The sequence below is a fragment of the Maniola hyperantus genome, chromosome 15, assembly GCF_902806685.2.
Source record: "Maniola hyperantus chromosome 15, iAphHyp1.2, whole genome shotgun sequence".
Taxonomy (NCBI): domain Eukaryota; kingdom Metazoa; phylum Arthropoda; class Insecta; order Lepidoptera; family Nymphalidae; genus Maniola; species Maniola hyperantus.
Window position 1 is genome coordinate 6,697,476 of NC_048550.1, and position 12,489 is coordinate 6,709,964.

Consider the following 12,489-nt stretch of genomic DNA (forward strand, 5'->3'; position numbering starts at 1 on the left):
GGGCAACACAGAAAACCTGGCATCTGTCACCCGTCAGTGGAGGTGTGACAGCGCGCGGGAGTAAAAAGAGGGACGATATAAAAGTAATTAAGGGAGATATAAGTACTAGGTGATTAATTAAGCTAGATATAAACTAAGTGGATGTGACAAGTGTACCTGAATATAAGACTGTGGACATTGGAACTGCGTTTGATTCATATTAGGGTCATCCCAAGACTAATAAACCCGGATTGGAGGTTAAGTTGTTTATATCAGAAGATTGGATGTGATTCATGCCCAAAAATGCGGGTCTATCCTGGAAGATGTTAAAAGTGCCTGTACAAGACGCATAGCAACATATTTATTAGGTACTTATATCGGAAATTATATGAAGAAACCTACCTGAACGAATAACAAAGTGAATATGAAATACATACAAACTGCAATGGTGCTACACTATTACTTTGGGAGTACTTGAGTAGACCTGTGTCGAGTTGGAGGACTTGTCTCCAACGCAACTACTCAAGAGATTGGTTTGAGGAAAGCACCTTATACTGTCTGGAACAAGCAGAAGTACGTAGGTCGATGGGTCCAATGCATCCATAGGTTGTATTGAAAGCGGTGAATCTGTGTACTTACCTTCTTACAGTGGATGTTCATTAAAGCATGGGTGAATATTAAGAGTGCCTAATGTAAGATTACTGCATCAAAATACCTAAGTAGGTATTTGATAAGTCACAATATTACCAATTGATACTTTTAGAACAGAGTAAGTGAAGGCTATAATTATTAATAGTAAGTAGATATCAGCATTATGACTTATTTGAGAGTTCAAAGTAAGGGATTATAGTTTTATTCTGACCGCTTTAATTAGATTATTATGTAGGTAAGTACTTGATACATGAGCTAATGTAGAAATAAAAAAGTAGAGTTTATTTGCTAGAATGTGGTACAATTTGGTCGTAAATCTGTTTTGATCTAACACATTCAACCAATAACTGAGTGTGCAAATTATTACCTATAGTACATTATCATAGCATAATAAAATGTGAAAATTTAGAATGAATAATATCTACTTAACTCATTTATATATAACTTTATCTATCTAGGAAGTAATGTTGACAATATAATTTTATTCAAGTCTTAATTTAAATCATTCAACAATCATTTTAAAAAAGAAATATGTACATGTGCTTTAGTTAAAAATAAAAAATAATAATCTTACAATAACAACGGTCATATCTACATCAATGGGTCAATCAATGGTTTTAGTGCAAAATTTGGGTTATATACAGGGGTCTGATATAATCAAGTAGGTAGGTATGTACTTGATACTGGTGTCACTTAAATGCAATATTTTCGAGATTATTCAACTGTTACCATTTTTTTTCATGTTCGACAACTTTTCTGATGATGTCCACGACCCTGTGACCCCGACTTGACGATGAGGTCGACGAATGTGAGATGAACAAGTGGTTTTGGCCGGCATCTGTGGTGGAGAAGTGCACATAACCTTCAAGTTGTGATTAGAAGCAGTCATGTACCTGCATGGATCGGATAAGAACACAGTAACTCTTTGTGTGAGGCCTGTTATAATGATACAAAAGAAAAAAAAAGCCATCCCTGCCTGCCTCATTATGATGGAGGGTGTAACCTCAAGGTATTGTTATGTAATACAGTAATAAGAAGGTAAGAAACATCTGAATACTACTATGGTTAATTGAAGCAAATCTAGTTTACCTAGTAACTAAAATAAAGTCTTAAAACTTTGAATTGAATAGTCTCAATATGAGTAGTTACTCTTGTTTAATTAAATAATTACATACTTAACTATACACATAGTAATATTTTAGTACAATTTAAGGATAGAATGCCTGAAATATGTGTCAGGTGCATGTGTTTTCATAACCTACCATTTAATGTAAGATTTTTGGATTTGGGTCTATGGTAGGCATGGTATGGTTGTGAGAATGATAGACAGTGATAGGGAGACTAATAGAGTCGATTGCTAGATGCACCCATTTAATACCTATCTACCGACTGAATAGTCTGTATTATGTACTGACAGACATAGATCAACCCGCAGGCCCTGCATAATCAAATATGATTTGAGTTCTCTACTAAGCTACTACTGGACACAAAGAAAAGATTTTGGAAAATTCTACCTGGGGTGGATCAGCTAATAAATAATTAATTGGTCCACTAGATAAAGTAGGTAACATTGAACCTATTTTGAATCTGTAGGTTTACTTATTCGACCAAATTAGAGTTATTAGATTACTTTGAATACCTAGTAGGTATAGGGTATGAAATATCAGGTTTGAATTAATCTAACTATGTACATACCAGAAACAGAAAGACATACAACACTCATGCTCACGAAAGTAGCCATGTGGATGTTGGAATTTTATTTGATTCTTATACCAATAAAATTTATATTAAGTGCTAGTATGTACTTTTGTTCCGCTTGCTCACCCTTGTGAAAATTATAAATTACATTGGCTGCAACTACCATTTAAGGAGAGGTGAGGTTATGAAAGGAAAATGAATTGAATCATTATTATATTAACCTAAAGTGAATTTAACTGATCAGATCAGATGAAAATAAATAAATGGAATTGAATTAAAATATTTATTTATCAGCATAACAGTGGTTCTTTCAAATGTTCTTAGAGTTTTATAATTAAAAAGGTAAAATTATATGGGCTATCACATTCATATAAAGTCACTAGTGGCTGACATCCTCTTATACTAATAGATGACATGCATTCGTGATTTTTAGAATTCGGAAAATAACAATAATAATAAAATAAAAATACGTTTCCACTTCTCATGCTCGTAAGGTTCTATTTTACGCTGGCTATAAGAGGACTAAAGTGCGTTTCATGCTGTTATGCACAAGGTATTTATAGGTAAACAACAGTCTCTCTGAATGACATATGGATGAGAAAGAATGTATGTAATTTCTATGGTGCCAGTGAACTTTTGCACTTGTATTGAGGTTGCGACCTATACCTACAAACTCATTACAGCACCCTCATTTAATCCCTACTCTTTTCGATCAATCTATAGATATGTACTTATAGTAATATTATTGTTACATTTCCTCGCAATCGAAGTGAAAAGCAGTGTTTATAACTCTGCTCAAGTGGCTTGTTTGGTGCCCTTGTTGTACAATCTGCTATCATAAATCAAAGCCTTTAGGTACTTACTACCTCGGAAAAACACGCACTGAACAACAGGTTAACTACCAAGTACATCATATTTACTGTTGTTATTATTGGATTGGCTTACCAACTTAATAGATGATACTATCTGCTGTAATAATAGAAATTCGAAAGAAATACTAAGTTACGAAGTTCAATTTTTATGTACGAGTAAAGGAAACTTTGAAACATGTGTCTCTAATAACAAAAGAGAGTTACGAAGGTGTTATAAAATGAAGTGGCAATGACTGTGGCAATCAGTGGCGTGCAATTCATAGAGGCATAAAAGTACTGCTTACCCTAGTTGAAATGACCAGTGCCCATTTTTCTTTATGACCTGCCATTCAGTAGGTCTATATAAGGTGTATCTAAGGCCTATCTTACTAATGCTTACCCTGGCTTCGAACTCTGTGCACGCCACTGGTGGCAATGTTATGTATTACAGGGTCTGGACTGTTGTATTTCTTTATATAGCCTACTAACACATAATTTTATAATATCGTTGTTTATCGGGTATAAATAATACACGAATAATTCGATCTCCGACTTAGGTTTAGATCTGAAATAAGAAATGAAATTGTCAGTATACAGAGAAGTGTAAATCTTAACCTTGCAAGCCCCATCGGATAAATAGTGGAGAAACGGATTCCCTACTTTTACTGCCCAAATTTTGACTAGCTATTTGACTTTGGAAAAAGGAGCTTATGAGATGCATATTTTTACTAAATAAATAAATTATTAATATAATTATTATAAACAAAAGACGGATTGCTCTCTTGTGTGTGTGCCCTTAAATTATATTAAAATTTCAAACGAGTTGCACAATTATTATCACTTGCAGACATTACACGTAGGGCGATTGTCTAAAACCTGCATCAATCATTATTGTTCTGATTGGCTGAATTTGTGCGATTCTTGTTGCAACAATGCATTGTGGCCAATAGTGAGCGAGCATTAACCAATCAGAGATGATTGCGATCGTGACATTGTAGCTGTCAAACAACCGCGGTAGAGCCCACGGTGAACTAAAGATGTTTAGTACTGTAGATACTCCACAAATCGTTGAGAATATCGATTTGAGTATTGAGTTCAGTAGTCTCGATAACTAGTCTTTCAAATCATTAATCAAATTACTAAAAGCCATAAAGCAAATTAAGAAGAAGATTAATCAAATGAGGTATTAAGGGAGCAAACACTTAGCGGGTTTGCCATAACCGTTGACACTATAATATTCATTCTATTGACTGTACACAAATAATCGCTTCTGGTGGCTGAAAAAAAAAAATGGTGTTTAATATTGTTATGATATAACGTGTCATTGTTATAAATGTGATTATTATTTTTAGACTCTAAACAAACTGACAACCAGTGAATGAGAGAAAAGGATACCGACTTATGTATGGACTGAGTCCTGGTGTGATAAGCGGTGATCCCTGAGAATATTAGAAACGAATACCGACTTATGTATGGACTTACTCCTGGTGCGATAAGTGGTGATTCCTGAGAATATCTGAAAAGAATACCGACTTATGTATGGACTTATTCCTAGTGTGATAAGCGGTGATTCTTGAGAGTATTTTATGATAACCTAAGGAGCAAATAAGAGAGAAGAATACCGACTTATGTATGGACTTATTCCTGGTGCGATAAGCGGTGATTCCTGAGAATATCTGAAAAGAACACCGACTTATGTATGGACTTATTCCTAGTGTGATAAGCGGTGATTCTTGAGAGTATTTTATGATAACCTAAGGAGCAAATAAGAGAGAAGAATACCGACTTATGTATGGACTTATTCCTGGTGTGATAAGCGGTGATTCTTGAGAGTATTTTATGATAACCTAACAAGCAAATAAGGGAAACGAATACCGACTTATGTATGGACTTATTCCTGGTGCGATAAGCGGTGATTCCTGAGAATAGTTGAAAAGAATACCGACTTATGTATGGATTTATTCCTGGTGTGATAAGCGGTGATTCTTGAGAGTATTTTATGATAACCTAACGAGCAAATAAGAGAGAAGAATACCGACTTATGTATGGATTTATTCCTGGTGTGATAAGCGGTGATTCTTGAGAGTATTTTATGATAACCTAACAAGCAAATCAGGGAAACGAATACCGACTTATGTATGGACTTATTCCTGGTGCGATAAGCGGTGATTCCTGAGAATAGTTGAAAAGAATACCGACTTATGTATGGATTTATTCCTGGTGTGATAAGCGGTTATTCCTGAGAATATTTTATGATGAACCAACCGGCAAATGAGAGAAAAGAATACCGACTTATGTATGGACTTATTCCTGGTGTGATAAGCGGTAATTGCTGAGAATAGTTTATGTAATATACCTTGTCCCAATTGTGTCAAAGGTTGTCTATTTTATATGTTCCAAATGAGACATATTGTTATTGGAAAATTTAATTCATGTCCCAATTGTGACATACAGCAAGTGGAAATTTTAGATTTTGTAGCAATCGTGCCAAAGGAGGGCAGCATTGACTATAATATAAACCTAAGAATAAGGAATCAAGAATGACAAATGGAAGGTGGCAATACTAACGTAAACAATGGATCGTATTCCGGTGACAAAAGCTGGTCCTAGTAAGAACCAACAAACGAATTGGAAAACGGCTGACGAAGCGTCTGAAAAATGACGAACAATAATAGTCTGGTAAAACCTGATTCGATAATCCCGATGCGAGTGGACGGTGATCTTCAGTATGAACTTCAGCAACTGATCGGGTCGCGATGGTGACAAGAGGGAGTCCAGTTAAGTTGATGGAAAACAAGCAGACTAACTCGGTCGGCAAGTGGAAAGGGTGTATCCTTTTTATTAATAATAATAGATTTATCTACAGAATAGGGGTACAGAAGTAGATATCATGGTTGGAAATCACTTTACCTGTTCTAGCAGATACTAATGTTCAAGGGTTACTTAAATTCAAATTAAAGTTCTTATAATGGACGTATTCAGTAATAATATATTAATTATGTCTTGCTGAATTCGGTACGTAGTAGAAGTTGTATAGACCCTTTAAAGTAGATCTAAAATGACATGCTGATTGAATATGCTAAATATCGGTTCATGTTAATGTACATCTTCGCAGTCACTCATTGTATTACGTTGATGTTTGGTGGAAACAGCACAGTACAGAGCAAATTCTTAAATACTATTTCAAGTAACATATATTCCAATAGACTATATAAGCAGTTCGCGCACGAAGGCTTGCTTACTTCACTCGCTAGGTATTAATGTATGGATCGTTGATATGTTACCAAAGCGTATAAGTACACCAATGTATCACGAAATAATTTCCTACATCTTTGTCATTCATTTGTCACACACTGACACGAGACAAGCAACGGTGACCGATGCAGCAATTCACGGCTCAGCATGACGCTGGGTTGGTGCAGCGTTGGGTGCTGTCTGTCCTCAATCACCGTGTTCAAGTTAACCATATTATCATAAGAGGACGAGGGTCTCTGGCATCGTTCGTCCTTACGCGCTCAAGAATGTACAAGAATGGAAGTTTCCAGAAATCAGATTTTATTGTATGTTACATCAATTAAGTCTATAGTGCCATCAAGGACTCGTTGCTTGCGAGACAATAAAATGGGGCAACAAAACGCCGTCTGTTGCGCTCTCTATCGCACTTACGGGGCTTATGGTAGACACAGTTATGCATGCATCTACCCCTAGTGCAAGGATGATATGGGGCATCACGGGTAACGAGTTTATAATAATACAATAATACCTTGGCTAACATAATTGTGACTTATTTTGTTATATTAATAATAGTATTTGTTGTACTACAATCGAGATAGAGTCAGAGGCAGTCGTCTCAGTTATTTGAAAATATAGGATTACATTGTGCACATTGTAGATCTCATAGTGATCTGTACTGTGTATCATTATCAATTAGTGGATTCATGTTTCTTTAAATTTCTAAAATAATATTACAATCGCGGTTCTTAGCCATAGCTTACGGACGCGTCCCATGGTTTGTTTCACGCTTTAACCTTGTGTTTTGTTGATTTATTTATTTTATATAGTTGTAATACCTAGCTGTAAATTATTAACTATTCAAATTATGTTTGGGAAGGCACTGGCCCCTAAGACACGGGATTTCCTAGTTTAGGGGTCAGGATTCCAGAGAGTTGATTACTGTACTGAGTTGTTTAAATAAATAAATATATTATATTATTATTAAATAAATAAATATATTATATTATATTATTATAATATGATTATTGGGGTCTCCTTAGAATACATTGTGGTTTGTTTCGATCTTAGTACTTATTAATAATAACAACTACATTTAACCATATTATTTATCTTGATTTCGTAGACATAGGTTCAATATTCAATAATTCAATTTGATAGGTAATTATCTTTTATTGTTATTCAAGTAGAGTACAAAATATGGTCACATAATATCTGTGCCGACATCTCTGCCTTTCTGGTCTGCAAAATTATTTTACAATCATTATTCATATACTTACCGATATTGCTTAGTATAATACTACATATATGCAATTAAAGATTGGCATATGGTTTTCTTATTATTTGTTTTACGTTACATACTTATATTGTAATATTATTATTTTTTTCAACGGTGTCAATCAGTAGGTACCACTTGAGAATAATTAAATGTCAATTCACGATAGTCAAATTGGTAATTCATGAAACACTACAAAGACATTATAATCAAGGTCAACTCATATCAAATATTTATCAATTGTATGAGAACATTAGATTATAAGATATTCTTTTAATTTATTTTTAAGTTTAAAGAAATTATGAAGTCTACAGAAGTAGTTAGGTTCATTGGTATATTGTAGAACTTTGTGATTAATTTTGTATAAAGTGTTAGTAATGGTCAATGGGATCCAACAACTCTTACCATATCTCTTAAAATGTTTATACTAGTGAAAATATTGTATTTGTGTTGCATTAGAGCATTATGTAGGATTAGAATTCATGTCATTACAGTGGTAAGAAGGAAAGGGCAAACAAACTTACTTTAATTGAAAACTGATAGTGACATGGTTTAAAATCATAGAGTACTTAGCACTCAGAATTCAAGTTGGTGATAATTCACCATCCTTCTTTTCTTTCCTCGTTGTTGTTTTGTTTAAGTTTGATTATATTTTATTCGCTTTAAATGCAATTTACCAAAGATGTTTTATAATTCTCATAATTAGTATTGCCACATTTGCCATGCAAATATTTATTCACGTATTACTAAATACAAATACAAACTTGAAGAATATGTAGTTCATAATAATATTTAAAAATTAAATTATTGATTTCACTATAATTTCCTTGTATTAAGTATTAACATAAATTGTGTTGATTTCAATATTTGATTATACTATTGTGAATTGGTTGTATACGTATATCACTAACAATAACTAGATTATAGAATTTTCTTAATATCAAGCTTAAATCAGAATGACTTATAGTATTTACTATTTACTTATCTCAGTGTGATTTGTTGTGTATTTATAAGAATTAGACTTACAGATGTTGATTGCAATGTACATAATGATTATTGATACCAGTATTTTGTAGGTCTCATTGGCACTTGTTTTGTGCACTTGTTAAATCTAACAATGTTAGCTTTGATCTGTTAGAGGAATTATTATACTAATCATATTAATTATAATATTAAGGTATTCTATGTTGCTCCTATTGAGTTATGGGTATGAGGGCATTACCTTCGGTTGGAAGGCCGAGTGGTCAGATATGGGGACATATCTGGAGCAGGATGGACGACTGTGGGCAACACAGAAAACCTGGCATCTGTCACCCGTCAGTGGAGGTGTGACAGCGCGCGGGAGTAAAAAGAGGGACGATATAAAAGTAATTAAGGGAGATATAAGTACTAGGTGATTAATTAAGCTAGATATAAACTAAGTGGATGTGACAAGTGTACCTGAATATAAGACTGTGGACATTGGAACTGCGTTTGATTCATATTAGGGTCATCCCAAGACTAATAAACCCGGATTGGAGGTTAAGTTGTTTATATATAGTATATAGTTGCTTTTGTATCTAAAACAACTTACCTATTTGCAATATTTTTATTTTAATATCCAATGAAACACATACAAGTACCTACCTACCTACTCTATTTTTTTAAATAATAAATAATTAAATTGCAAGTTAGAACACTAAGCTTATCACACGTTATGCAACTTCGTGTATAAACAAAAGTGATTAAATGGAACATTAACAGGCAAGATAACCTATTTTCGCTTCATAATTTATGTTTTTTTCGCTAGCTTTTGTCTACGACTACGTTCGCGTGGTTCCTATTAGATTTTTAATCACGTGGGAACTGCATTTTCGCCGGATTAAGGTAAGGTCTCTGCCAAAAACTAAAAACTAAAAAAAAATCACATTTGAAGCGCGCCATACAGATGCCAATTTTTCCAAAAATTTATAGCCTGTGTCACTATCCCCATACCTACACCCAAATCTATTCAGCCATTTAGAAGTTAAGTATAGTGAAATAGAGAAACTCACATGAAGAAACATCTTACAGTACTGAAACTGAAAATATTACACACCTTTTTTTGAGATGTTGCGTAAAAAGTAGCCTAGATCTCTCTTTGCTTCGTCCTCTACCTGCCTACAAATTACAGTTAAAATCGGTTCATCTGTTTCGAATACAATCCCGGATAAACAACCAGACTTTTAAAAAATATGGGTGTTTGGGTAACATGTACATGCCCCATACCTACATAACAGTTATTATAAATCTATATCTATACTATTATATAAAGAGGTAATGTCGTTAAGTTTGTTTGTAGGGGGTAATCTTTGGAACTACTGAACCGATTTTAAAAATTCTTTCACCAGTAGAAAGCTACATTATTCCTGAGTGACATAGGCTATACGGGATCTTTGTAAACCTAAATCTACGCAGGCGAAGCCGCGGGGATCAGCTAGTACTTATATAAAAGGATTGACTGACTGATCTATCAATGCACAGCTCAAACTACTGGACGGATCGGGCTGAAATTTGGCATGCAGATAGCTATTATGATGTAGGCATCTGCTAAGAAAGTATTTTGGAAAATTCAACCCCTAAAGGGGTTTGAAATTCGTGTAGTCCACGCGAACGAAGTCGTGAGCATAAGCTAGTGACCTATAAAGTCGGTTTACGAAATTACAGACAGACATTCTAATTATGTTAGTATAAACATTTAAATTACCGTGAGTGATTTCCATTATAAATAATATCTGTCGCGGCTGTACTGACGTGCTTAGTCGACGTTAGCCCGACTATTTTCGAACCCATCCGGGGTTCGAATCCATCCTGACTCCCTTGAAAAAGGACCCCGGATGGATTCGAAACTAGTCGGGCTAACGTCGACTAAGCACGTGAGTACAGCCGGGACAGATATTATTCTGAAAACCGTGAATATTGTGGTCACATCACACAAAAAAAATTGCGGTGATAAACTAATAATTAGTATTTTCAATTTTCGAAGTAAGATAACTATATCAAGTGGGGTATCATATGAAAGGGCTTCACTTGTACATTCTAAAACAGATTTTATTTATTTTTAGGTATAATAGTTGATTGTAATGTATGCAAATGCAGCCTACTAGGCAAATTTTGGTAAGAGGAACGGCTTTGTCTCTGGACTAAGATGTTCATGAAGAACATGTTGGTAGTAACTGGAAAATACATGTACCTATTACTTAGTTACCTACCATTTTCTTAATAAATTCATTTTTAATTGAATTTGTTATTATTGGTACTTATTTTTGTCCATTCAATCATCAATTACTAGCCTTTAGCCTTAAAATATATTGATCAGCTTTTGTGAATTCAGCTCTTGAAAATCATCATAGGGAATAAAAACTCCATATTATTTGCTCGCGCTAGTCGTAAATCAGTGCTGGGTAAATGCAGTTACTGATTTATATTATTTGCTCGCGCTAGCCGTAAATCAGTGCTGGGTAAATGCAGTTACTGATTCATATTATTTGCTCGCGCTAGCCGTAAATCAGTGCTGGGTAAATGCAGTTACTGATTCATATTATTTGCTCGCGCTAGCCGTAAATCAGTGCTGTGTAAATGCAGTTACTGATTCATATTATTTGCTCGCGCTAGCCGTAAATCAGTGCTGGGTAAATGCAGTTACTGATTCATATTGTTTGCTCGCGCTAGCCGTAAATCAGTGCTGTGTAAATGCAGTTACTGATTCATATTATTTGCTCGCGCTAGCCGTAAATCAGTGCTGGGTAAATGCAGTTACTGATTCATATTATTTGCTCGCACTAGCCGTAAGTCAGTGCTGTGTAAATGCAGACTGATTCATATTATTTGCTCGCGCTAGCCGTAAATCAGTGCTGGGTAAATGCAGTTACTGATTCATATTATTTGCTCGCGCTAGCCGTAAATCAGTGCTGGGGAAATGCAGTTACTGATTCATATTATTTGCTCGCGCTAGCCGTAAATCAGTGCTGGGGAAATGCAGTAACTATTATTAACAGTTACAGTTATTTTGAACTGGACGTTTTCTCGATTAATAAAACTACTTTTGCACTGCAATTCATCAATGCCCCGCACACCCGCACAGCCCGGCCTGCACTAACTCGGTGCGAGTGAGCGCAGGTGTGCGGGGCGTCCCCACTGACTCCATACCCCGATTGCCTTCTCAACCAGTCGCGGACTATAGGTATGGTTTTGGTTTTGTTTTAAACTCAGCTGGATAATGTAGACAAAGACCGAGACGCAAAACTGTAAAGGGCAGATATAGCAGAAGCAAACTAAGTCCACAAAGAGATGATGAAGATGAGACGTCTTATTATAGTTAAATCACTTATTATTCATGTTCATATTATTATAACCGAACTCACGTTATAATACTCATCGCATATGGGTGACAAGATGGGTTTGCTGAGAGCCTCCGCGACGGACGGCCACACGTCGCAGGGCCCTGGTCCGCACAGCAATGGCTTTATAACATTTCGATTTTCTATCTTCGGCACGGGTACTGTTATTTTTGAAGCAAGCATTTCTGAAGTTCTGAAAAGAAGAAGAAATGTTGTAGAGAATGAAAGAAAAAGGAGGAAATAAATATTATTTTAGGTTAAAGGTAGCAATGCGCGTCCTGCGTTATTTCGCTATATTATTTGACTAGACTAAAAGCCAGCACGTGCCAGGCCACGTTTGAAGTTTGAATCGGTGGCTTAGGGAGATAACTGTAACTTTATAAAAAAGTGAAGGTCTGGCACGCGCTGGCTCTCTCTCTATATAAGGTTTTACAGTGTGTTTGAA

General features: G+C 35.1%; 1 protein-coding gene across 2 annotated transcripts in view; it reads right to left on the minus strand.

The window, feature by feature from the left end:
- The window catches only part of Agxt (Alanine-glyoxylate aminotransferase), a 33,392-nt gene extending 21,155 nt beyond the window's left edge, over positions 1–12,237 (minus strand). Inside the window, exon 1 of one of the 2 annotated variants that reach the window (XM_034976420.2) lies at positions 12,069–12,237. In XM_034976420.2, coding sequence (XP_034832311.1) covers positions 12,069–12,227 — 159 coding nt within the window. In that variant the 5' untranslated portion in view covers positions 12,228–12,237. Of the gene's footprint in view, positions 1–9,259; positions 9,279–12,068 lie in introns of those variants that run through there. The other variant, XM_069503433.1, reaches the window with a different exon arrangement.
- Positions 12,238–12,489: the final 252 nt, after the last annotated feature.